The sequence below is a fragment of the Merops nubicus genome, unplaced genomic scaffold (genome assembly GCF_000691845.1).
Source record: "Merops nubicus isolate BGI_N331 unplaced genomic scaffold, ASM69184v1 scaffold14355, whole genome shotgun sequence".
Taxonomy (NCBI): Eukaryota; Metazoa; Chordata; class Aves; order Coraciiformes; family Meropidae; genus Merops; species Merops nubicus.
Genome location: NW_008611854.1, coordinates 13,798 through 40,352, shown reverse-complemented (window position 1 = coordinate 40,352; position 26,555 = coordinate 13,798). Strand labels below are relative to the sequence as shown.

General features: G+C 40.0%; 1 protein-coding gene across 1 annotated transcript; it reads left to right on the top strand.

Annotated features, from left to right (window-relative positions):
• Positions 1–775: 775 nt before the first annotated feature.
• Positions 776–25,965, top strand: OBFC1 (oligonucleotide/oligosaccharide-binding fold containing 1). Its single transcript, XM_008941369.1, is given in 9 exon segments — positions 776–908; positions 5,560–5,655; positions 10,032–10,103; positions 11,874–12,035; positions 13,294–13,426; positions 14,139–14,301; positions 21,277–21,399; positions 21,972–22,044; positions 25,808–25,965. Coding segments are annotated over 9 exon segments (1,113 nt in total).
• Positions 25,966–26,555: the final 590 nt, after the last annotated feature.

Sequence of the window (26,555 nt, the reverse complement as noted above, 5' to 3'; positions counted from 1 at the left end):
CTAAGTGGCTGACACCCATTCAAGGGTGAACTGGAAAGCTTAACAGTAATAATCCAGCTTTCCATACAGGAGAAGCTAACAAAACATCTATTCATCTTCCAAATCTCTACAAGGATCCTTCCTGAATTGAGTGCTGCATTTTTTGACATCAACCTTGTAATAAGCAGAGAATTGGCTGTAGTAGTGGCAGAAGATAGCAGGCATTAAACAGGGAAATCTGAGGAGGTAAAAGGGGACAGTAACAATTGCAAAGCTATTTGAGGCTGTATGCCCAAAATAAAGAAGAGCCAGCAGCTTTTGTTTTATATAAAATAAACCTCCCCCACCACTGCAACAAAGCACATGATGAGCAATGAGAAGAGTATCTTAGGGAAGGGAAAGAGAATAATAGGGGTAAGAAATAATCAGGTGTACAGAAAGTAAGCAATTAGTATCCCATAGTCCTGCTCTTTTTAAAGGAGGGTTGTATTTGGTTCTCTGCTTGTGGGTACATAAATTCCTGACATTCTATTTCTTTTGAAGGAACTGGGAAAAATGCTGTTGCTGTGGAGTCACAGTACTTCAAGTAAATCATCAGTATTGATACTTTGAATATTTCGTCTGTTGACATTAAGATAAGGTTGTATGAGATGAGTTCCTGTATCTCTTCATCAGCTCTGCTGTGTTATTGTGTGTAAAGTCACAAACTATTTTTTCGTTCTGTTGGAACATACGTGAACAGCTCTTTACCTGTGTAGAATATAATTACAAGTTCTTTTGTGTTCACAGGTTTTGAATGCAGTCTGAGTCCAAGAAGTATGAAGAAGAGACACCTTCTCTGCACTGGGGGTTGGATCCTGTATTTTCTGCATTTGCAAGACTCTATATTAAAGATATAAAAGAAATGAGAGAATCTAAACAAGTGCCAGGTTTGTACTTACACAAGTTGGTTATGATGCACACAGAATTGTAACTGATTTATGTTGTGCTCTTTATGGAGGGATTGCAGAATGCTTCATGAACACCAGTAAAGTAATTTTCCATGCCCCTAAGCCAAGTGACATTAATATCTTTAACAGTTCTAAGAATAACAGGTTGTATGTGAAATGTGTGAAAAATGAAATATGTTCGTTCTAATGATTCCTCTTCCTCTCATCTATAGATACAGAACTTCTTTTGCATTAATGTTGTCTTTACTCTGTGTGGTAGTTCTTGTTACATTCTGGTAAAGTTAGGTCTAAAAATGCCGGTCCTTTCTGGCCATGTGTGTTATATCTTCTCACTGTCTCTACAGTAATGGATAAGTATTTTATGCCTCTGTTGCAAAATTTTGGCAGTTGGTGACCTTGCTGGGTTTGTGTGCTGCTTTTTTCTCTGGATATTAATGAATTATATTACATTATAAAACATTGTTTTATTATATAAATATTATATTTACATTATAAAACAAATGGAGGTTTTGAGGCTTTGCTTAATTTCTAGATATGATAGGTGCATATCAGTATTCATACATTTGAACAACCTTATTGTAAATTCTGGCATCTATATTGAATTTTTTACCATACCTTTTATTTCCTAATCCTTGTTGGAAATAGTATGCTTTGCAGTCTGTTTCCTGCTGTTCTTCAGCCAGTGTCACCCACATATTCACGTTGTCTAAAGCAACATGGGTCTGACCTTGAATTTCTGTTTTCACTACAAAGACTTAAATAGGCTGAAGCATCTTTTCTGCTGTAGAAGGGTTCATGGCTCCAAACTGAAACTTGACAAGGTTCAGGATTATCAGGGAGGAGTCCAAGGAATTTACAGCTAATAGGGAGAGAGAAAAAGAAGAAGAAAAAACAAAACAAAAACCACACACAAAAAACACCAGCAAAGCCTCAGCAAAGTGTGTGGTTTTGGTTTGATTTTGGGGTGTTTAGGTTTGTGTGTGGTTTGGTGTTTTGTGTTATTTCTTCCTCCCACAGAGACAAGGTACATCTGTTTGGCTCTTTGAATATGCTCTGCCTTGTAGGTTTGTTATTTATTTCTGTTTAATAGCAAGGATAATAACAATGCTGCTATTGCAGAAATTAAGGACTTGTGTGGTTTTTTTACTCTACTTGCAACCATTTTTATGTACACAGGGACTTCAAAGACTGCAAAGCCCAGTGTGTATATATACCTCTGGTATTTAACATGATGGGAGACCTTTGCCTTAAATCCACTGCAAGAATTAGACTACAGCCTGTTGCTGACATTTGTACTGGAGTGGTACTTGGAGGCCTCTTTAGTGTGCAGTCTTCTCGTAGTACTGGTGTACCAAATGCATCTGGTGAAAATTGTTCCTGCTTCTGTTAGAGCCATTTTAATTGAGCTAATTTGGGTTTTGTTTGAAAACAAAGTCAGTGTAACAGGACTGTTGTTTGGACATTAGTACATACGCATGTAAAAATATATTCAGAATATTTAAACTTATAAACATCCACAAACAGCTCACAAGAGCAGGAACAATCCTAGAAAGTGCAATCCTGCTCTCTTCTTCTCACCTCTAAATTACTTGAAGTTCCCTTCTCATTTCCCTTCCTGTTCATATACTTAAGTGAGTTGTCTTCTGCTTCAAGAACTCTTTCAGGTTTCTTATTATTCTTTTTTTCTAAGAGTTCCAGAGGAAGTGGTATCTGCTATGTCAAGATGTCAGCCTTTAGAACTGGTGCATGCAGGCTTTCTCCACTTCCTGTGCATCTGGCATTTTGCACAACGAAGCTTGCTTGCAATCCAGTATCATTTTCTAAACCAAACTTTGAAGAGTAAAATGAAATTTCATAGAAGGAACATCCTGAATTTTGTTAATTCTCCTGGTGTTGTGTATATAGCAAACCAGACGTTTTTCAGTATATCTTAGTTATTGGCAACAAATGATAGCACAACAGAAACACTAGGAAATTATCGTTTGTGGAAGGAAGAAGGTAGATGTTTGCTGTCAATGCTTCCTGCCATTAATGGGTTTGTTAAAGACCAGCTGATGCTAAGCATATGATTGGCTATAAATCAGTCATTAAGTAATGGTAGTAATGAATGAGTGCAAAACAAAGCATTGTAACTAGGAGGAATGGAAAGAAACACAGACTGAATGTCAGGAAAAACATCCTTAGAATGACATCTGGGAGCGGCTTTCCCAGGAAGAAGGTGGGATCCCCTTCGTGGGGATTATTTATATCCTGACTGTACAGATTGCCAGGAATTTACTGTATGAAACAGTCTTGCATTGGCCCTGAGGAAATGGACTGAATGACCTAATAAGTTTTGCTTTTTTTGTTTTCATTTTTAAGTGTTAGGATTTGATGCCACAATGACTAATTCCTAAAAAAAAAAAAAACCACAACCAAACCCAACCACCACAGAGGAAAGCAGTAAACCTGGCCAGTTACTGTCTTGCTATAAAGGGTGACAAGAAGGCTGGAAAACCTCCCAGATAAAAACAGCAATTGTGTTGTCTTGGGGGCCTTGAAATGAGAGTGGGTGTCAAACTCGGTTGTAACACATAATCACATCATGGAAACGAGCTTTTCTCAGAGTTACTCTGAGTGCTCCGCTGCATTGTGACAGCTTATCAACAAGCAGGGGAAGCTACAAATAGCGTAAAAGGGGGTAATAATAATTAAAGCAATGGCAAACAGCTCAGTGCTCAGTAATGCTACTAAAGACATGACCAGAATTTGCCCTAGAGATCTCTCTGTCTATAGTCCCTATACTGCTGCTATGGCTTCCTGTTGTGGTAACAGCCTATTAATGTGTGAGTCATTTACTGGATTAGGAGCTGAATGTGCTTGCACATAGCTTCACATGTTTAGGGTATTTTTAGTACTACCAATATGAACATAATTAGAACAGATATGGAGGAGAAACAATTTACACCTTGAATTCATCAAGTTCAACACATTTTAATAGAGAAAATATAACTTTATCTCTCAAATGAATTCGGGTAGTTTCTAAGAGATGTCACTTTATGGGGATGGAGAGAACTAGTTTTATCTGATCTACATCATTTGCCAAAACCTAGTTTACTAACTGGGAAGTAAACAATGTTGCTTGTTTGCACAGTCAAGAGCTTGGAGTCTCTGTTCCATAGACTTACCCAGAAACTGACCCAGACCTTCTTTTATAGAGACTTTGAAAGGTTTAGTGGATAATCATATATACCAGGAGCAGGTCCATTGAGGGTTTCTATGGCAGTGTTTATTGGTGTCCTAGGAAATGGAATGAGATAACAGTAGACAGACTTACTAAACATTCTCTATGCCAGGCCTGACCAGTGACTGCTCATTTAGTATAGCCAGCTCTAAGACAACAGCCATAGATGTATTCTCAAATCATTGCAGCGAATTTTTGTCACCTGCTTGGCTCTTCACCTGTAAGTTCTTCTGAAACTTTGGGATTTTTGTCTTTCTTATGTAACAAAAGTTAATTCCAGGCTTATTTAAGGCTGCTAGCTATGTAGGACGAGTTATTTTTGGATTTTGGTTTAAATCTTTTTTTTAATACAGAACATTTTTATGACTCTCTTGCTGTAGTGTTTATCTTTCCCTTTGTAAGAATAAGGCTTACCACAGTGTATGGAGCCAAATGTTCCCTTCTGAGTGCCTTGACTTATCTAGTTTTTAGAAGACCGTTATTGAACATCCCAGATGGCATATTTCAGTAAAGAAGCAGTATTTGGAAACTGAAGAAAACACATTGACTGAAAATTAGCCAGTCCAGGATATATCTGGAGGTTATTTCCCTATTATCCTCCTGCCAGTGAACTGTGAGGCTTCAGTGAATAGTTTACATCAGTATTTGTTAACAACGCTTGTCACTCTCTTGAAAGAGATTACAACATGTGGCAACCTCAGTGCTGTCAAAGTCCCATGGTCTCTGATTTCTCACTGTTTCCTGAATATGGCTTCATGTGTTATTCAAGTTATCTTTATAGATGCACAAAAATAGCTCTGAAGGGAAGTTTTTAGAACAAGTTATTTCAGAAACTGAAGTTCAAGATGCTGTCCACAATGAATGCATGGTGTACTCTGCAGTCTAAGAGAGTTGTTCCTCTCCTCCTGCCCCCCATGGCTCCTGTTCTTTTAGAAATGAAAGACAGAATTATGTCAGTTTTCCTTTTGGAGGCTTTGCCTTAATCGGGAACAGCTGCATTGTGAGAAGCTCAGACTGCTGCCATTGTGTTCTATTATTTATTCTGAAGACTGATGAAGATGTAGCGGGGGAGAAGAAAAGAAAAAGCAACCAAAATGAAAGAGAAAAAAAAAATTTTAACCCCTCAACTCTATTGCCTGCAGGAAAGTTTTTCAGAAAATAAAAGGTTAGTAAAGTTCTGACACTCTGCAAAGGCAAGCTTTTCATATCCTAAGTAGAGCTGATGCTTCTTCCTTGTAGTGTTCCCAGTCCTAGCTGACTCAGGGGATTTTTCACATGACCAGGCATTGTATAATTTAAGCTATATTAAATAAGTAAGAAAGTATGTTTTTTACTGACAAATGTGAGTGTGTAGGATAGGATGTTGAAAGCAATGGTTACCACTTACCAAGCGTGTTCTGTGTCTAGGTATATTCTTTTATAATGGACATCCAATAAGACAGGTGGATGTTGTTGGGATGGTGGTTCAAACAAAAGAACGAGATGCCTTTTATAATTATGGAGGTAAGAGAAGCTTCTTTCTTCTTGCACTTATCAGCCTTCTAGCCTTAGGTACTACTAGAACTTAAATGTTGCCTTATTTGATTATTGTCCTTGAAACAGCTGTGCCCTTTTCCTAATATAATGTATATCTGCAGCTCAGATTACCTAGAAAGTTAGGAAAGCTACTGTTTTATCTCCAAGTCAAAAGTAGAGAAACAAGTAGTTAAAACAGAGTAACTGATGCATTTGGGATCATTTAGCAAATGTTAATTTTGGTTATTGCTTTGTCAATGGACTCCACTATCTTCCTCTCAGATACATGTATACATATACGTGTAGTTCCTTTGGTAAGATGTAAATGGGTTTGATAGTGCCTGCAAATGGGAAGTCACTTCTTCCTTTTTTGAACCTTAGAAATCCCTTCTGACATTTTGTAGGTTTGTTTTAATATCTTGGAGAAGGCTTTTAATAGCAGTCAGGAGCTTGTTTATATTTAAATGTGAAGAGTCTTGGCAAATCTAACTCAAGCATCATAGTACCAGTCCTTGCCCTCACCAGCTGAGACTTATCTCCTCTGGATTGCTTTTCCCCAATATTCAGACTATTTTATTAGCATGGAAACATCTGATTGTCATTTTGCTCAGCTGTGTTTTTCATCTGGAGAAAAGGAAGAGTGGAGTAGTGGTGATGTGGCAAGTTTCAAAAGCGGGGGGGAGGTCATCTCACAGTAGGAAGGGAGAGCCAAATGCATAGATCCTACTGAAGCACTCAAAGGACTTGTGTCCTGTGTCTTCCTGAGTCATGGGTTTCTACCTGATGGAGGTAAGTCATGGAGTGCTGCTTCTTATCCCATTTCTTCACTTATAGAATTGAGTCAGCAGCAACTCCCTGACTCAAGAGTATTGTGAAGATAGAGTTGACAACTTAACTGAGTCCCAGCTTCCACAACATCTGCAGTTGCATCATGCTGCTATGGAGTAATATTAACTGCTGCTGCATATAGCACAGCCTGCACTGGGTATGGCTGCTTGGAGCTGACCCTGTGCTCTGTAGAAATGTCCCTGCAAGTTTCTTAGAGTAGATATTTTTATAGATTTTTGAGGTGTAATTTCTGGATGTTTGTTACTAAGCTGCATATTTTGAAGCACAAGTTTCTCTGGTACTTGAAGTAGCACAGGCTAAACAAGCACCTAAGTTAAGAGGTGGAGGTAATTGATGATGTAATGGGGTGTTGAAACAAACAATGTCAGCTATTATTTTGTTGCACTAGTATGCAAAGGCAGTTACCACTTCATGAGAACAGAGGAAAACAATAAAAATGACCAAGGCAAAAACAGTTCTATGGGCAAAGGATTCCTATACTGCTTTCAGCATTAGTTTGGGTGTAAACTTGTTGGAAGTGTTTGGCTGGGGCAGAAAATGGAGGAATAGCAATAAAAAACTGCAGAGTAGTGGAATTAAGGACTTGGTGTTAGATCAGCTGACCTTTAAGTACAGCTCTTAGCCAGCCGGGCTTCCTGCTGTCCTTTCACATCCAACTCCACTCTTTGTTCCAGCAGTTTTGAGCTTTCAGGCTACCTGCCAGGGTGCCCCTCCCCAGCCTGCCCTCCCTTTCAGTCAGGCTCACTCCACCACCCTAAAGTTGTAACTTCTTAGACAGTTTGCTGCTTGTCACTTCTTGCATCTCTCAGTTGAACAGACTCTGGCTGGTGAGTCACAGAGCAGCCGTTGCATCAGCTGGAGTGCTATACGCTGCTCAGCACTCCCTCACTTTCTGTCAGCTTAAAAGTGACTTACAAAGCAATTCCCCCTTTGTACGTTTTCTTTGATAGAGAACTGAAATGTCTTTGTGTCACTGCCACTGCCTCCCCCCATTTCCTATCTGTCTGCTTCAGATTACACACTGCTTATTTTAAAAGAATCTTAGGTCCTCTCTGTGCTGAAAACCATATAGCCAGAACTGGTGACAAAACACTAATTGCAAAAGTGAGTGAACTGACTCTTTTTTCCTAGCTTAAAAAAAATAATCTTAGAATTACATGGTGTATAAAACCAGATTTTGACATTTTGATTTGATTGTTGCTATTATTATGATCAATTAGGAGAAAGATATGTAATTAAAGTGTGGCTTTGAACAAGGTCATATTTTAGTAAATGCACCTTTCTGGCCTTTTTTTTTTTTTATTTCAGTTTTAACCAAACATCACATGTGGTTTTCCTTATACTCCAGAACTGTTTTGAAAGGCTGAAAGGCACTTGCCTTAAAAGCAAACAAACAAAAATCTCACTGGGATGCCATAAGGCTCACGTAGGCCACACAAGAATCATACCCTTTTTTTAATAAAGGAATAAAAATACACACAATTATCTCATTTACCAGGTAGCTTTGAGAGTGCTATCCATCGAATATTTAATCTAAGAGTCAAAAAAACCAACCAAACCAAGCCCACGAAAACCCAAACAAACAAAAGTTTGAACCCAAGGAGATGAGGAAGAACGTCCCAGGGAGCACAGGAAGTTTTCAAAATCTTGTAGTACCCCTGAGTGCATTTAAAATAGATCAACATTCTCCTGTCTGATTAGAATACAATTGTAAGAGTCCCCATTCATCTCTGCTTTTAGGAGTTATTTGTCTTTTTGTTTCAGAGCCTTGCTCTGCTACTAGACTCCCTGTGCGGTCAAGAACAGGTCAGTCTTCCCAGGACTTAATTTTCAGCTGTTACGCTGAGAAGGAGTCTTCCTAATCCTTCAGTCTTGTTTGTTTTATTTCTAAGCTGTTCTTAAGAAGCCTGCTTGTCGCAGTTGGTGCAACAAACTGGAACATCTAGAAGCTGCAGTAATGTAATGGTGAAATGTCACCTGCCCTGTTTCTTATTGCCATTGCTGGCTCACATGCGTGGCTTGGCATGGGGACCCTGACTCCTACTCAAATAATTGCTTTTTATGTATACCAAGGAGAGGAAATCCTATCAACTAGATCATTATCTATGCCCTGGTACAAAACTAAAGCTGCTGAATTATTGGCAGACACAGCAGCTCAAAAGGGGGATAGTGATGAGCTGAACATACTTTTGTGATAGAATTTGGAATTGCCTGCATCTTAAAAATGCTGTATGTTTGCTATTAGGAATGTACAGCTAAGCTACTGGGAAGCAGGAAGGCAAGACAATTATTTGAAATTGGACCCCCCCAAATAGGGAGATTGTTTCAAAACACGTGAGACAATGCAAAGGCATTTTGCTTTGATGCTATGGTTCCCAGAGGAGAAGACTGCAGGTATCAATCAACAGCTTCCTGCTAAACATTGCTGTTGCTGTTGTAGTCATGGATATGCTTTAAGGGGCAGAAGAAAATTGCGGATTCCAGTTTATGGAGAGTGGAAGCTCAGTCTTGGAGATGTTTACATTCAAAGAGCAAGGTACTCAGACTGTGTTAGCTGGACATGAAATTCCATCCTTGCTGGATTCTGACAGAGGTCTAGTGCCTTCCTATTTGGAGAGTGTTTGCTGGACATGGCAGCTATATAGTCTCTTGAGAAGTAGAACAACTAATTCTTCTGAAAGGGTTGGTTTGTTTGTTTTCTTTGTTGGGTTTTGTCTTTTTCTGCCATCCTTGACAAGGCAGTGCCTGGGGCAGAAATCACAAAACTTATTTTGACTGGATACCAGCGAAACAGGAAAAGCTAGATAGCTCCCCTGAGCAGGAGGTGTTAAGCTTTTTCAGCAAGCGAAGTGGCTTGCACACCACCAATACATGCACTCTAAGTTGGGAATTCCTGACCTAGAGCAGAACCACAAGTATGTGCTATCCTCTGTCCTTCCTGGCTAGAGGAGCTGCCTTTCTGCTCTCTGGAACATCATCTTGTACAGGAAAGGCCAGCAGACTGTGCACAGTATTAGCCTGGAAACCAGAGCAGCTGGAAGTAGCAGCACTGTCCCTCTCCCCACATGCCCATACCCTCAGTGCTGAAGTGCTGTTTCCACGGATGCAATGCTTCTGTGTTTTGTGCCTGGTTTCCAGTTTTAATTTGCCTGGATTCCCCTTTCAATACTGATTGTTCTTCTGACCTTGTCAATGAGATTAAAACCCTTTAGTATTCAATATATGTACTGAAGCCTCATAATTTATTGATTGATCTTTTCTGAGAATATACATATTACTTTGCTAACCATGCACATAAGCATATTATCTGATGCTGAGCTACCTCCATGACTGAAAAAGATGTGGAAATTATTTCAGAGGTATAAGTAGGGACTGAGCACCCACTTTCCCTTTCAGACTAGTTGGAATGAGATATCCTTGGCAGTCATCTCCCTACATATCTCTGTATCTTCACTTCTTGCAATGTCACTACCTGATTTCTTACTCTCTATTTCTTGCCTTTTTTTTTTTTTCAGTGGATGATAGTACTGGAGTTATAAATTGTGTCTGCTGGAAAAATCTCATGGTAGCAGAAACATCTTTATCAGGTAATGTATCAAGTAATTTCTTGTTTGTCTGTACATTTTTGCTCATATGTATCTTAGATAATTTAGTAAAAGATCAAACTTGTAGAAGAGCAAATTCAGCTCTTTGGGGTTTCTGTATAATTTTAAACCATTGCTTCCTGCAGCCTGGGCCGTTCTGGGAGTTTCATATTACTTTTTGTGTTGTGTACAGTGGTGGTGCCAAAAAACCCACTACATTATGACCTGTTGTGCTTTTTCCTTATCTGAGTAATACAGTATTTCAATTCTATGCTGTTCAGAGAATTCTCTTCCTGTGGTTCTTTTTGTGAATTTGTCTAGTGAGGAACTAGGCTGGAAGTCTTGCCACATGCCATCAGTTCTAGTTCCAAAGTCAATCCCAAACCAGCAACCTGGTACATGTTCCCCTCCTTGTGATATAGTCATTTTAGGATTCATCTTCTCTTCTTTGCGTTCATATTCTCCTGGTTATGCATATACTGTCAGTGATGAATTTGAAGTGCCTTAAAACACAGTGAGAGGATACCAGCAGTCTTATGATTTGGGAGTTCTAAGTGTGCAGAAATTGTGTATTTGAAATGAATCTGTTAATGCGCTTAACCAAAGAACTTGCTGGCATATGGTTTTCTGTTTTTTCTTCCACAATTTCTCATAGAACAAAATATGGAATACTTTCGTTGGCCTTTTTTGAAAGCTTATGTAGTATATGGACAGCCCTGATACGGAGCTGAGCAAATCCTACTGAAATAAATGTTACTAATATGTTTTGCCAGTGTTAGGGTTACATACACATAAAATGAGGAAAGAATAGGTTTATGTAAAAGTTAAAAAACAGAATGTCTGTGGAACCAGCCCATTTAGAAAGACAGATAATTCATAGTTACTTACATTTGACAATGATATGACAAGTGCAATAAACAATCCCAACTGGATTCTAGAAGACAGCTCTCATTATTAGAGAGGTTATGTTGTGACACAGCCTTCACAAAAAAATCATGGGGACCTACAATCAAATATTTTCTTTTGAGAAACTTAAATTCATTAAAGGTATTGCATGAAATACTGCTTGAAATAGAATGAGCACCCACAAAGCTCATTTCAGCCTTGTGTTCTTATTTTGCGTGTACATCAGCAGTGCTTAAACGGTCACTGTGTTATTAATGGAAATTAATTAATTTGTACCTGGTAAAGAAAACAGCTCCCAGGGCGCACAGGAAACTTTCTTCCAGCCTTTTGTAATTGTGATCAGGGATACCTGGATCCTTAATCAGGTTTTAAGTTATGAACAACTTGCTCTCTGCAGAGGTGTGTTCTGTGAACGTGAAGTTCTGTCAAGTTGTGTTCACCGCAGCGTAGACATCAAATTGCATCACATGAATACTTTGGCCCCACCTCAGATGACTCATTCTTCTAAGAAGCTCAGCTGACCTTTCTTTTCCCCTTTCATCCATCTTAACAAGACAAAAAAAAAAAAATAAAATTACAAAACCCAATTCAAATTCATGTTTCAATTTTGCAACCCATCTATGACACTTTTAGTGGTAGTTCAGTATCTTCTTCCTTTTACACTTTCCCCAGGTGAAATATTTAAATAAATATAATACTGTAAGGTAACTTTGTCACTGAAAAGTTTTGCTACCCAGGACACATGGTGCCTGGGACCTTACCCTTTTTCAGTAGAATGACTCCTGTAATGCTTAGGTGTTTGGATGAATCCATAAGGACAGTCCTCTTGGCCTTCATGCCTGATCTCCTTTCCCTCACTTCTTGCAGGTCATTCAAGCACACCCAGCAGTCTTATTGTGCTTGAACAGATGAAGAAACTCCAAGAAATGGTGAGTCAGAAAACCAAGCTGGAGATTGGGGATGTTGTCAGGGTCAGAGGTCACATCCGAACCTACAGGCAACAAAGAGAAATTCAGGCCTCGTGTTTTTGTGAGTGTTACAGATCTGTGATGTATAACGTAGTTGTCTGCATTTGTGAGAAGATCTAAGCTGTGTAATTAATTGAATAATTTCCACGTTATTTTCTAGCATCTCACTTTTTCTAAAGATATTTTCATCTGTATGGCTTTTATTTTGATTTTAGTAGTGTAAGGTTAGAAGACACACTACTTAATATGTGGGATTAGATAGGCTGTAAATAAGGCACTCCTGGAGAATCTGGAGAAGATGACTAGCATGCATACGAGAGTACTACACAGACACTGTGGCTGAATGGCTGCGAGAGTGACTTGCTCTTCAGTTTTCTCTGTGTTGAAGCAGAACAGCCAAAGTTGAGTAGGGAGTTGATGACCTTTGATGTCATGCTTCATGAAGAGCATTAGCTGCTTTGGAGAAAGGGTTGCTGTTTGTTGCAGCTATATAATCCATTCCATGGGCAGAGAGCAGCATATGGGCACACTGTACCAATGAAGCCCAGGTTCACCTAAACTGTCTGGCTCTGCAGAGTGACTGAGGAGTGTTCCTGATCTTCAGTCACACAGGCACAGATCTGCATACAGGTGCTGCCCCTGTATCTGACAGCTCTTTGGACAGAAAGGTTCTCCAGTCCATCGTTTTATACCTCAGGAGCTTCCAGTTGCATACATTCTTCTCTGCTCTGTGTCTGTGTTATTGGGGTTGGTTTTTCTCAGTGAAAGCTTTCAGAGATAATACTGATTCCTTGGAGAGGGAAGCCCATCTTCTAAAAACATGGTGTAGCTCAAATAAAAAGCCTAGATCTTTCAACTCTCGCTAAATATGAGTGGAAATTCAACCTTTCTTTCCAGAGAGAAGATTTATGAATATATAACCCATTCAGGGGCTGGTAATACCATTGTTTCATTAAAAGAGAGCCACACAATTCAAATACCTGTTAAATTGCTTTCACTTGGGCTTAAAGCTCCTTACTATGTGTTAACTTCTAATGGAAGCTAACTTCATCTAATGGATGAAGACTGATGAAAGGTAAAATGGAGATCATAAATTCTGGTTAAATAAGTTGTCAGACAAAAGCATCATCTGCAACGAGTAATTTACCTCCTTGTAAATTGTAAAAGGAGTGGCCTTTGTGGGTTTTTAAAAAGAACAGGGAACAAAATTTGCCAGTTGAATATTGGTACATGATGCTCTGTTTTGTGCCTCGGATATTCTTGCTTAAGAGATTGGTATGGCAGCCCTGGCCAAGCGTGTGTTGTTTTTGCCACTCCAGATAAAGTGGATGATCCTGTGTGTGATGTTCAGATATCGAGAATGCTGGAACTCCCCTGTCTCTATAGAGAAGTTTATGATAAACCTTTTCAAGCCCCCAAGGAGGGACAGAGGTAAATGCAGTATCCAGACTGGTCTGGGGGAAAAATGTGGGATTTTATATTGTCTATTTATTATTGTAATGATTGGAGAAAAATAGAACAGGGCCGGACTGTGATTTAGGCTCTGCACAAGCTTACAGTAGCAGTCTGCTTTTCTCCCAAATAACTGATGATCCATACAGATAAGATACCTGTCCATAATTTCAGAGAAGAAACAGAATGCTGAACCAAAGTGAATATTAGGTAGGTAGTAAAATATTGTGTACAGGCCTCTTCCATCTAGTTAAAAAAAAAAAAAAAAGCTGTGATTTTAAGCAAGATTTGGGGGTGAGGTCAACAGATAGGTAGAGGAGGGTCCTTGCCTGACCTTCTGTGTAAGGATAAGGAGCTATAACATTCAAATGCTCTCAACTTTTGTGGCCCTTGTCAAATCACAAATAGATTATCTCAAGCATCCATTCCTGTATTCCGTTTAAGAGTAACTGCATGTAGCATGGTTTCAGAGATTGCAGATCTTAAAACCACAGCACTGTTACAGCAAATGATTGGAGAGGAACGGTTGGATATATATTGCATCTTAAAAAGGTCTGTTTTAAATAAGGGCTAAAATTCACTTTTTTTTTTTTAAGGACAGTAAAATGTTTCTGATGTTTGAAAACCCGTATAGCAGGCTAACTTTAGGTAATTGTTCTAAATCTTATTAGTGTTTATCTTGACTTTTGACATGTTCTGTGTATCCTTGTAGTGGCCTGGAGGGTCAGAATTTCACAATCAATATGCTGCATGAGAAAGTGAAATGCTTTCTATTAGAAAACAAAATACAGACCTTTTACCAACAGGAGCTGGAAACAATTGATGCTCTGGTGTCCCTGACTGGTGTACATCTACCCAGTCCCAGCTGTCAGGAGGTGAGTGGCTGTAACTGTTTCAGGTTTTTAGTGATGGGGAAATAATACCATGTACCTTTTTTTTTTTTTATCATAAACAACCAGATAAAAGACTGATGTCTTCAGAGGATTCAAAACACACAAGTGCTTTAGCTTTATGCATGAATTATTTACAGAGCTTGAGGGAACTGTCACTTGAGCCATGTAAAAGTGGACTGAAGAAAGCCATATGAAAAAATTCTATATTAAAGGGTAATCTTGTATTAGGGCTGAGCAACCTTACAGTCTGCAACAGGCACTAGCTTTCCTAGATCTGTAAATAGTGGTGGTCTCAGGAAAGCAGATCCCCTTAAGGTGCCCAAGCTGTTTGGGACAGATGTTTGAGGTTCTGCATTTGATCAGAAGGGAGCACCAAGTCTTTGTCTTGTTTCTCGTTTGAAGCTCAGTGTACTAATAGAGGTGTAACTTTCCAAAGAAGATCGTAATGAGTTGGTGAGCAGTGCTCCCCTGTGAACGGCTGCGATGGAAAGGATCAGAAGGTGGGATTTAACAGAAATCAGTTTACATGCAGTTGTGTATAACCAAACTGTTGAGAAACCTTCCAGTGAGACAGTATGCTCCTCATCAACTGCAGAACAGGAAATAGAACAGAAAGCATTTTGTAAAATGGCTTTATATTACTGTGTTATTTAGGTAAATTGCAAACCGGGTTCTGAACTGACATGAAGTGATAAATTTCTGCAAAAGTAATGGTGTTAGGGCTTTTACCATGTTACCAATGGCAACTGAAACTTGAGTGTTGTGACTCACTTGTTTACTGTTTGGTTTTCTGTAAAGAAATAAATCCAGGGCAGTCATTTTCACTGCCTAATACTGATACGCACTTATAACGTTAAGTTTTATGTTAACATCTGATGTTTGTTTCATTCTTAAAAAAACCAAAAAAAAACAAACAGAAAAGCCTTGTAGATAAGGTCAAATAATGATGAAAGTAGCTCTATTCTTGTTGGACTTGTTGAACTACTTCTGATATCTGCTTCTTGATAGCTGTTTCTTTTATTTTTATTAAAGGCATTTTTGTGGTTTGCTTTAAAGAGAGTATGGATACAAAAAATAACAGGAGCTACTCTCATTTTTAACAGAGAAGTTTGATACTAGAATATCCAACATGGGATAGAGGGTTTTTCAAAGCTAGCTGGAACAACATTAAAAGTTCCCAAACACTTTACATAAGCAGAAGGTAGTGGACTTTGACTAATTCTGGAAACTTCCATCTTTGAAGTTTCAGCATTTATAGAAAGATCAAGATGAATAACATGTAAAGCTATTTGAAGTAGGAACTGGTGCAGAACAAACATAGAAAGGCAGAACATACTATCCACTATCCCCCCCAAAGGAAACAAACCAAAATAATAATTAAAAAAAAAAAACACAACAACATAACCAAAACCAACCAACCAAAACAAACAGAAATCCCCACACCAACCCAGCAACAAAATCAACACATCATCAGCATTGTTAGCTGTCAGAAGGAGCTATCACAATAATTAATAGTTGCTCCTGACCCTGATGCAAGGATGTGAGTATGTGTCCCAGGAATTTGAGCACAGAGATGCTTATTTAGAAATTACAGTTCTCCCTATTCCCTTTGGTATTAATTCCTTGCAAAGAGGCTTATGTATCTTTGCATAAGAAAGAACCTGCAGTTGTCAAGTGACCTGAATGCCAGAGGAGTGCCTAGTAATGTTCTGGAAATACATTTCTTTGTTCCTCTGCTCTGTCTTTTGAAGGAATCACTTCCAGTAACTGGCAAAGGGTCAGCTACTCACTTTGATCCACAAAATAAGTGTAGTAGATCTGATTTCTGTCCCTCTTCCTTTCTTTTCCTCACCTCTGTAGTTTTCTGGTTTGCATCACTCTGGAACCAAAAGGATAAAGGGTGCTGCTAATGTGGAACAATGTTATTTCAGGCCTATTTGGCAATGCCAGAGCTGGATGAGTGGACCAAACTAATTAGGCCATGCTACAATATACCCACATATTCACTTCTTGCACTTTTCTTGGATGTGGAAGAATGAGTTATTTGGATGTATAGCTTTTTTTTTTTTTGACCTTAATTCCAGTGTTGTAGAGCACAGTTGCTGTTAAACTCTTTTCTTGCCTCTCTTCCTCTCCTGGTGGTAGTAGGAGACATGATGCATTCCCTTCATCTCTTTCCCAGCTTTTAAAGTACTTGCACAGCATTCAGAGGGTATCTCCCTATAGAATATCTTTTCCAGGGAGGTGGTGAACAGCTGTAGTGTCACTAGTAGTGGAGCAGAGCCAGGGGTGAAGATGGAAGCAGGTAGCTGGGATAGCTTGAGGTAGGCAGCATCTCTGTTCCTTTTCAGCATTGCTGTGCCTCAGCCCTGTCCACGTCCTATACATGTCCCATGATACCTGGTTCCAGTCCTAATGGCTCCCTAGCAGTGCAGTCTTCTGGGTCTCCAGAATAAATTTTCCTCTGAGCTCAAATCATGTCCTCTGCTCAGACACATACTAGCTAACATTTAGTTTTATAGCTTAGAGGGGATGGGTTAGAGAATTGGAAGGCTTGGTGTTTTTAAAAATAATTAAAAATTAACAAATTAAAAAAGGTTTTTTAAAACTAGAGGAGCTTTATTTCACATAACCAGTGCTCTGTTCCTAAGCTGTAGTCTTTTCCTTATCCCTTAAAACAAATTAGTTTTGAGGCTAGTGGGGTGGGTGCCACAAGGAAGAGAACAAGCCAAAAAAAAAAAATTAAGCCAAAAAAAACAACCACCCACCAACAAAACTGAAACAAATAAAAGCCAGAAAAAGTAATCTTGTGCTTAGAGAACCTAGAGAGTTCCAGACTTAGGCAATTATGTTTGGCAAATGGATAAGCCTTTGGTTCCATTTTTTTAAAAGAAAACTACATGTGAACTTGATCCATCCAGTTTCTCAACTGGATTAAATATGACTTGCAACCAGCCAGCCTTGGTTAACCATCTGTGTGCAGCTGTGTGTAAGCTATAGTGTGTGCCATTTCAGAGTGACCATTCCAGCCTGTGTGTGTCACTAGCTTGGGCACGCGACTTGGGCCGCGCTTTCCAGACTCTGCTGCTTGTTCTTCTCTTGATTTGAATATTATCTCAAGGTCAGTAGTAGTCAATGACAAGTAGTTAAAGCAGGGAGCTTTACAGTGTTGTTCACACTTACTGTATATACCATGTAGATTGTACTGTAGCTATAACATAGTGCATTTGGTATATGCTTGTCTCCCTGCCTCTTGAGGAGGCTTTACTGCTACTATAATATGTAAATTGCAAAGCTTATTATAGGACTTCAGGACTGACATGTCCAGAATCGCTATTACTGAAATTGTCACCTGTCTAAGCCAAGGATTAAACACTGCATGAGAAACTGCAAAGGGCAGTTCCATGAGTAGAATCACATGTGTGGTTATACCAGGAAACTTTAACACCGTCAGGGTGTGTTGTGATTCATAATGAACCAAAGGTTACATGCTTTCAGTGTTTTGAACAGCCTAATTCCTGTATCGCTTCATTTTTTGACCTGTTGTTAATTGTACAGAGAGTTTGTCTTTTAAAGATCTGAGAATAACTGGTTACACAGCACTGTCCCACTAAGCTGTGTGAGACCCATCAGATGCAATATAATGATTAAAATACCAACTTAATTCTGGAGACATGGATTCTTTTCTTAGCTTTGCTACAGAGTCTTTGACTGGTCTTGAGAGGGAGGGTACTGATGGTAAAATTGTTATTTCATAGCCACTTCTCTCGCTGGAGGCTAGGGGTGAAACATGTTTTGCAAAAGTGATGAATGATTTTTGGATGCTCCTGTGTTTGGATGTACAGCTTCGTTTATTTGAAAAGGACCTTTTTTGGGGGTGGGGTGAATCCCTGCCATCAGAACTTCAGGGAACCTGGAATTGTGCACCCTGAAGCTAAGGCATGCCAAAGGGGGGCATTTTGCAAAATGAGGTGTAAAATTGTGAGAGGTAAATACAAATCCAGATTCAAATCTTGCTGGTGCTTTGGATCAGCAGTTAAACTACTTAATATCTGCATTTCTCAGATGAAAAGCTTTGTAAAAGCAAAGTGATGGCTAATAAGCTGTGACTGAAAAGGAGCTATGTTAACAGCTACAATACATCTTTATAATTGTTGAAATGAAAGTACTTTTCAATCTCCTCATGAAATAAAAGCAGGCATGTGAAATCTCGTAGGATTTCATAGTCCTAGATTTCTTCTGTGTATAGCCCTATGTTCAGTCTCCTGTAGATTTCTGCTCAGTAGACTAATTCATAAGCTGAGGTGTACATTGGCTCTGATGGGGGATCCAAGTCCAGAGGAAATGAGGGCCTGGTTTGGCATAAAATAAAGTGATAAGGCACTGGGAAGTAGTAGTTATCTCCAGCATCTCATCCTGAAAATTTATAAGTTATTCTGAGTGGACCAAAAGAACAGATGAAGTAATTTTTAGGTTATGTTCACAAAGCAACTTAATTATTGCTTTACTTGGAGGGATGGAGAGGAGGAAGCATGTTCTAGAGCACACTAGGAAAAAAACTCTAAAATTTTCCTGTCATTTCAGGACAACGCGCAAGCCTCTGAAGAGGGCAGGAGTCCTCACTTGTCCTTCTGCTGCAGAGCCCTTTCCCGTGGACCCTGCAGCATTCACGAGAGAGTGCTGATATGTAGCAGCTGCTCACTTATTTTCCTGCTCCCAAGCCTGCCTCTCTGCTTGCACTCTGTCGGTGCCTTGCCTTGCATTCTTAGCGATTCTGTTTCAGTCTCCATCCAGGCTGAGCTGTGTGTCAGTTCACGCAGAGTCTGGCTTTAATTATCTCCTTTTTCTGACGGCTCCTCAGTGTTAAGCCAAACTGAATAATTATCTTGCTTCTTTGTAGATATTTTTATCTTTTTTCTCCCCAAACGTTTGCTTTCACATTAAAAATTGATCAGAGTCTTGAGGTGGTTGCTCTGCTAGCAGTTTCTTTAGATTCTTAAGGATTTATTACTGCATTTGAGTGAGCGGCAAAGTCTCTTCATTTTACATATGGCTATGAGAATCTATTTTTCCATGAGAAAATACTCTTCACTTAACACCTCCTGCTACATTTTGTTTGTTTCTTCAGTTTATCAGAAGAGGCACTATGAAGAGAAACATGATAGTGGTATTAATGCTGTTACTGGAGTAGTGTCCAGATGTATGGTTGAGTTTGTAATTAGAAGCAGCATCTGTTGTCATCCAAACTGATATAGCTGTGGTGGACAGTGGGATAGTTGAATGTTTGGGGACAGAAGTCCTTCCCTCTGGAACAGCAGGAGAAACCTGAACTGAGAATAGTAGCCATTGTTCTATCACAATTATCTTGAACTGTTAGGCAATTATTTTGGACTGCTGATTTGAGAGGAAAAAGTGAGCTGTTGTGGGGCAGTGAGAGAGAGAGAGATATGTGATTGTGTCCTGTTGAAATACTGATGATTAGCTGAAGGAAGGGTATGGAGAAACTTGTGATGCGTGCCGATATCCCTGTTGGATCTCTGAACAATTCCCAGTTAGACACATCTGCTTCCAGGCTTAGAGGCAGTTGGAGTTTCATGTGAGACATGCAAATGGTTTGAATAAACATTTAATTGCAAGATATTCTTCCATTGCTTATGTGGGCTCTATTTCACATACTCACATGAATTCATTCTAGTGCCTGGTGGTTGCCTGTTTCACTCCCAAGGCTTTGGTGAGTACATCTGGTGAGTGAAGTAGGATATGTGAAGTCTGATCCTTTTTTTCAGAACAGGGTGGGAGCATTTATGGTGATAGCTGAAGAATTGGCTTGGCAAATCTTGCTTTGGTTGCTCTGGTGTGGTTCTAGCTATCACATGTTGATTTGTGGGAAGGAGTTTAGCTCTGGTCTCAAAGAAAACCACAAGGAGCACAGTGTGCTCCCAACTGATGAGGAAACAACAACTGGGGAATTAAAGCAGCCTGTGCAGATACATAGGAGGTTGAAGGACAGATGGAGAAGTCATGGTCTTGCTCTTGTCTACCCATACTTTCTCCTCTCCACAACTGATTCTTTATCTCTTTCCACTTCCCTAGCTGTCATTCCACTGTCTTAGTTCTGCCCTACTTCCAAACAAACTGCTTTTCCCCTGATGTTTTTTTTTCCCCTCATCTTCCTGCTCTGTCAGATGTGTCCCAAACACAGTATCCCTTGTTCTAAATAACATTCTTAGTTATGGACCTCCTTGTCCCCCTTCACAAAAGGCTTGTGTCCCACCTGCCCTCCAAATGGCATCCTTTGTTCCGTTATCCTGTATCTTTAATTTCTTGCATGCACTTTATCCTTTAATTTCATTTCACAGCTTCATTAGGCTGTGAAGAAACTCTTGAGAGCATGACCAGAACGTGTGCAAAAATTTGGAAACAAAGGGGACAAGAAGCAAATACTATTCTTGCCAGTTTCTCCCTTTTCCTTGTACACTTCCTCAGTTTCAAATTAGGAGATGGGAATCTAATCCCCAGCACTTGGATTCCTCCTGAGTATGACCTTAAAAGCACTGATCTCCCTTTCTTCCTACTTTTATTACTAGGAAAGCTCTGAATATGAACAAAGCTTGATTAGCTAAACAGTCAAATGCTCTGTGAACACTACAAGCCTATTCCAAAAGAGTTCTCAGTACAGCATCAAAGAGCTGCCAGGTACACAGAAGGCAGTTAAGAGATTGTGGTTGCTTAAGAATAGCACAAACTTCTGGGGTGAGTGTGTTTGTTTTTTAAAGTTCAGGGTTGTTGGTCAGTTCATACATAAAAAATATGATTTGTGAATTACTAAATGAAGAAAAATGTGTAACAAAATCACTTGGAGTCCTCTTGGTCTTGAAAGTATCTGGAGCTTTTGCTGGTAACTTCAGCTGGGCTGAGATTTCTCACCATCTGCTTCATTCCTTTCGTCCCACCTAGGTTAAGTCAAAAAGTGACTCCAGTTCCAAAAGGATTCACAGTGTTTTTAAGGAAGCAATAAGGATGCTACAAGAAAAAGGCGTGGTTTTCCAGAAACCTAGTAGCTCCAAGGACTTATACCATGTAAGGAACTGAACTGTGGTCGCAAGAAGCTCAGGGGTATGAATTTCACAGCAGAAATGTTTCAGAAAAGGACGCTGGACATATGAGTACTGTTTAAAGTCTTACATGCAGCTTGCTTCACTGTTGCTTTTACCCCTGTGTCACTCACCGAGTGGTTCTTCTGCTAACTCAGCACCAGCCGTAAGCACTGCTGCTGTTCCAGGTGGAGTCTGTGCTCAGTAGGCTGCTAAACTGATGATACAGCTGAATACACTGAAACCTGGAACCTGGGTCAGTTCTCTTTATTGAAGTGGGTTGAAACTTGGTATTCTACTGAGTCAGTCACCCTCCTTTGGGTTCAATTCTGGGATATCACGTTCTTTACCGAACTCATGGGTGGTGCTAATGGTACTGAAAATAGTAACTGAAGATTTAAGGTTCATTATTAGTCTTGGAGGCAGTATATAATGCAGACTCTAGTTATAATAGTGTTAATATAGAGTGTATCATGGCTTTTGATTGCTTTTCAACAGCCATGCCATCTATGGTGAAATAGACTGCTATAAATTGCCAGTTTCTTCTGTTTTCTCCAGGTAACTGACCATGATAAGGAGCTGCTTAAAGTGACCCTTGATGTGATTAAAGAAGACTGTCAAAAACCCAGGCGTAAGTAGCGACGCAATCATGGCTCTGATGTGCTGGTGACAGTATCTCCTGCTGCTAGATTAGATACACTTCTTGTTCTAACCCTTGAACTAGGACCTAAGTTACTGGTTTAGCTAATCAGTATAGCTGAAAGTGGGAGTGAAAGAGCAGCTTCCTGTGAGCATGGAGAGTGAAAGAGCAGGTGTGCCCAGCAGGAAGCAAACTTCTCAGATCTGAAATAAGCAGCCATTATATTAGATCTGTATCTTTTGAGAATACTTAGATTTTGGGAGGAACCAAATGTAATGAAGTTAGGTCAGCAGCTAGCAGCTGTTGCTTTGCACTCTGGGTAAGCAGCAAATCTTGCTAGTTCAGTTTTCACAGGGAAGTTTACACAAGTGACCGTACAGAAAGGTGAAATCCCTGCCTCTAGTAAGTCAACAATAAAACTAGTCAGTAGAATATTCTCCATAGACTCTAAGCTCAGATGGTGGTTCTTTGCAAGTAGCGATTTCAGTCTAACAGAATCCACTCCTTTTCAAATAATTTACCTTGTGTGGCTTCTGAGTTATCCCTGTCCCTCAAGCCAATTGTGTTTATTGCCATAGTGACAGCTTGTGTTTGACTTGAATGTCTGCTAGTTACACACGTGTGTTGCTCCAGAGTTTCTTTCAACGGATAGGGCAGAATGTGTCAGCAGGGATCACTTGATGCTGGAGTGCAGCCATTTATGGGTAGGATGGACTTTAGTATAGAATAAGTGACTAAGATCTAAGCCTTATCTTAAGTTGCTCATATCCTTATACTGTCAGAAATATAATAGTGCTTGCAGGACCTGGTATATGATGGTTATCCTGCAGGGAAAAAAAAAAGCTAAGTGAAGTAGTATTTTTGAATTTTTGACTGGTGACCTTAAGCAGTGCAGTGGTACAATTGTAGATGAGGTTTGTAGGTGGAGGTGAAAGTTCTGTATCTCTGGGGGATGGAGGGAGCAGATTTTACTGAGTATGCAGGTGAACATGTTGCTCTGAAACAGCCTCAGGCAAATGACCCCAGGTTCACATATTGCATTGTTTTATTGTCTTTTATCCAATTAACAAATACAAACAGCTCTCTAAGAGTCATATCATTCCTCTGCCCATTTTATATATCAGCTAGTTCTCCTAGGAAGTAATTTTTTTAAATAACTGTGCCACTATAATGGCCAGAACCTGTATACTTGTGACACAAGGCACTGAATGAGTGGCTGCTGTTTCACTCCCTTCTGGTGCATTATCACACTGGTAGAGTACTCTGAGTGTTCCATGAGAAGATGGGAAATTCTTTCTCATAGTCAGGACTAGTCAACGGCAGAGAGAAATTTGTAGATCAGCCACAGAAAAGACATTGAAGGATCCAAAGTCCTCAAAGCCATGTTTTCCATACTGAGCAGGTTAAAAATAGCTACTGCTTTACAGAGCCTCTTGTTCTCCTTGAAGCTTCCACCTACTTAGTTTCCTGTTCTAAAGAGGACAATTTCCAGGTCAGTGTCTCTTTGCTAGTTTTCAGAAGTACCATTTCAATGCCCTGGACACTGGCAATAGAAGATTTTGAGATGGAAAACCCAAGAAACGTCAATCGAAAACCCCACAGGGTACTGCGGATGTTTTACTGTCACTGAATGATGCAAGAGCTCAGAGCTCAATGTAACTTTCGGCCCCCCTCTGCTGGTGGGATGGCACTTAGCCACCCGCTTGCCTTGACTGGTGACCAGGCTTGTAGTGAGAAAGAAAGAACATGGTAATACCTCGAGGGCTTTTTCTTGTTTGTTGCAAGAAATTCCTACCCATTTTCCTTCAAGAGTAATATTAATCTTCCACAACAGGAAGACTGATGGTAAACCAAACTCTGCTCTCCAATGAGTTACTTCTCTGCCAGTTTTCAAGGCAGTGCCTCACCCCATTGCCTTAGTTGTGACACATTCTCAGGCCCAACCCAGCTGCCTGGAACTTCTGTACAATAAAATCCTCAGCATGCCTCATCAGAGGTCCACAAACCCTGTTCTGCAATATGCCTATATGACAATCCTAGTCCTTGACTCCAGTTGTCGTTCCAAACAGCCTGCTCTTAAATGCCATCATGCAAGGACACTGTGGGTCTGTCTAGAGGCTTAAGATAGAAAGGATGAGTTTGTTCTGATTCCATCCTGAACTGGAACTGAACCATAAGATGCCATTTTCTACCAGCATCTAAGAGGAAAGCATGTATTGTGCTGTTGGGTAACGCTTCAGTCACTGATCTATTTGTCAAGACTTAAGCTTAAATCACTGTAGATCAGGGATGGGCACTTTGACCTTCTTAAGACAAATCTATGAGTAATGCAAAATGCAGCTCCACACTTTGTTTGCAACAACACTCATTATGGCCAGGCAGAGGCATTGTTCTGTTCTCTGCACTTATCCAGCCTAGGGTGGTGGATGTGTTTTTGGCTACCAGCCACAAAAGTCTCTTATCACTCTGGATCGCTGACTGCTAAAGAAACACCTTTACCTGAATCACTGCTAAATAAATACCTTTGATTCACAGCCTAATAGGAATTAGGCTGAACTGCTTATTTACCAGTACTCAGTATTGCCTCCTATCTGCCAGTGACTTTTCTCAGCAGGTTCTAGGGCAGTTCTGGGGCTCAGCCAATTCTAGAGTAGAGGTTGGGGAACAAAAAAAAAAAAAAACCAAAACACACAAAAAAACCCCACACAAACCCAACAAAAATCCTCACCAAACACCAACCAAAGGCAACAAAAACAAAAGACAGGGACTTCCCTGGACCATGGCAATTTCTCAGTACCCTTATCAAACTTACTTTGCATCATGTGAGCTGAAGGCTGAGGAGTAGGAAAGTTGTTTGTGCTGATGTCTCATTTCTGCTAGTTTTCCATTGCTAGCAATGGAGGAGAAAGAGAAATCTGTTGTGGAGTTCAGGGAGCCTGCAGCACTGATGGTTAGTGGCTTTACAGGGTCTGTTGGAGAAAATGCTGCCCAAGACTACTGAGCTTCAAATGATGGCTCCATTAGGCACACAGTAGCTGGGTGCAATATGGCAGCCGTTAAGGACCTTTGCCTATGGCTGGCACTCTAGGGAGAGGGATCATTTTTACATTTCTGTTCTCTTGTACGTTTTCAAGGTTCATTCCTCGTAAAAGGAGATAAAGTTTGACACTGAAGTTCTGTGAATTTCTTCTCCCATAACTGTCTTGAGTAGTCTGAAGTGCTGGTGTGGGCTATCACCGCTAGGTAAATGAACGTTGCACTGTAGCAGTTTCTCCACAAGATGCCAGCATTGGGCAAGCAGTTACAGGTCCTGGCCACGGACCTGCCTTCTAGACGTTTTTGAGCTTAAGTATGAGCACAAGGAATTTCATTTGTCTGCTTCTGCAATTGCAGACACTGGATGGTTTGCATAGGTGTGAGGTACCCTTAAATTATTAATCTCATCAGGTTGTACTGAGTGAGCCCTATATATTATAGAGTTTGCAAGACCTACTATCTTTCACCCCGTTACTAGTGTTACAGCCCTGACGCTTCCCACAGAAGTCAGTGGGAATAGTTGATAACTGGAGAACTGTAGGCACAGATTGGATCTCTTCCCTCTGAATATGCGGATCACTTCTTTAGTACCTAGGACGTTCTTCTCCAAGACAGCTGTGGGTTTTTTCATGACTAATCTGGATTATAACAGTTCAAAAGAAGCAGTTAGACTGAAGTCTTTCCTTCATGTCTGGCTGCGTTCTCCGTTTTTCGGCAGATGCTGAGAAAGGCTGCCATTTCCTTCATGTCCTGAGCTGTCTGCGGCAGAGCTACAACCCCTCTCTGCCTGAGGTGGTGATGCACCGTGTCATGGATCTGCTGGAGAGTAACAGTGATGTTGTCAGCACTATGGATGGGTATTATATGGCATTTTGAAGAGAGAAGATAAGATACATTCCTTGTGGTCCATTCAGGATAAAGGACAGAAGAAAGGTTGAGTGACCCTGAAAAGCTATTACCTGGTATGATCTAATGAGGGAAGAAAAAGAGCATTCTGATTCTCCAAATGCTGTCTTTTTCCACCTCCACAGAAGTCATCCAAATATGTGTCCTAATATTCTTGCTGACTTCCTCATTATTCCTAGTGAAGGTTGTTTCATACTGATTCTGGATATCCTAACATAGTAGGGGAGCTGAAAAAGATGCTGGGCTCTTTCTCTGCAGTAAGATGTGACGTGGCCATCCTCACATTTACATCCAGTGAACCCTAAAGAAAAGTCACTAAAGAGTGCTGTTTACAGCAGTGGTCACATCAAGACTCATTTTTCTGGCTTAAAGATTGATCTTGTGATTTTTCTATATGGTAATAGCAGTGGATCTTTCTTTTTATGTATACAATACAATAAAATTGTTTCCTCCATCACAAATGGTAAACCATAAATCAGTTGCTTTGGAAAAGAAAATATGAAAGCCAGCAAGACTCACTGTAATCTCCCTGTTACCTTTTGTGCCTTTTATTCCTTGTC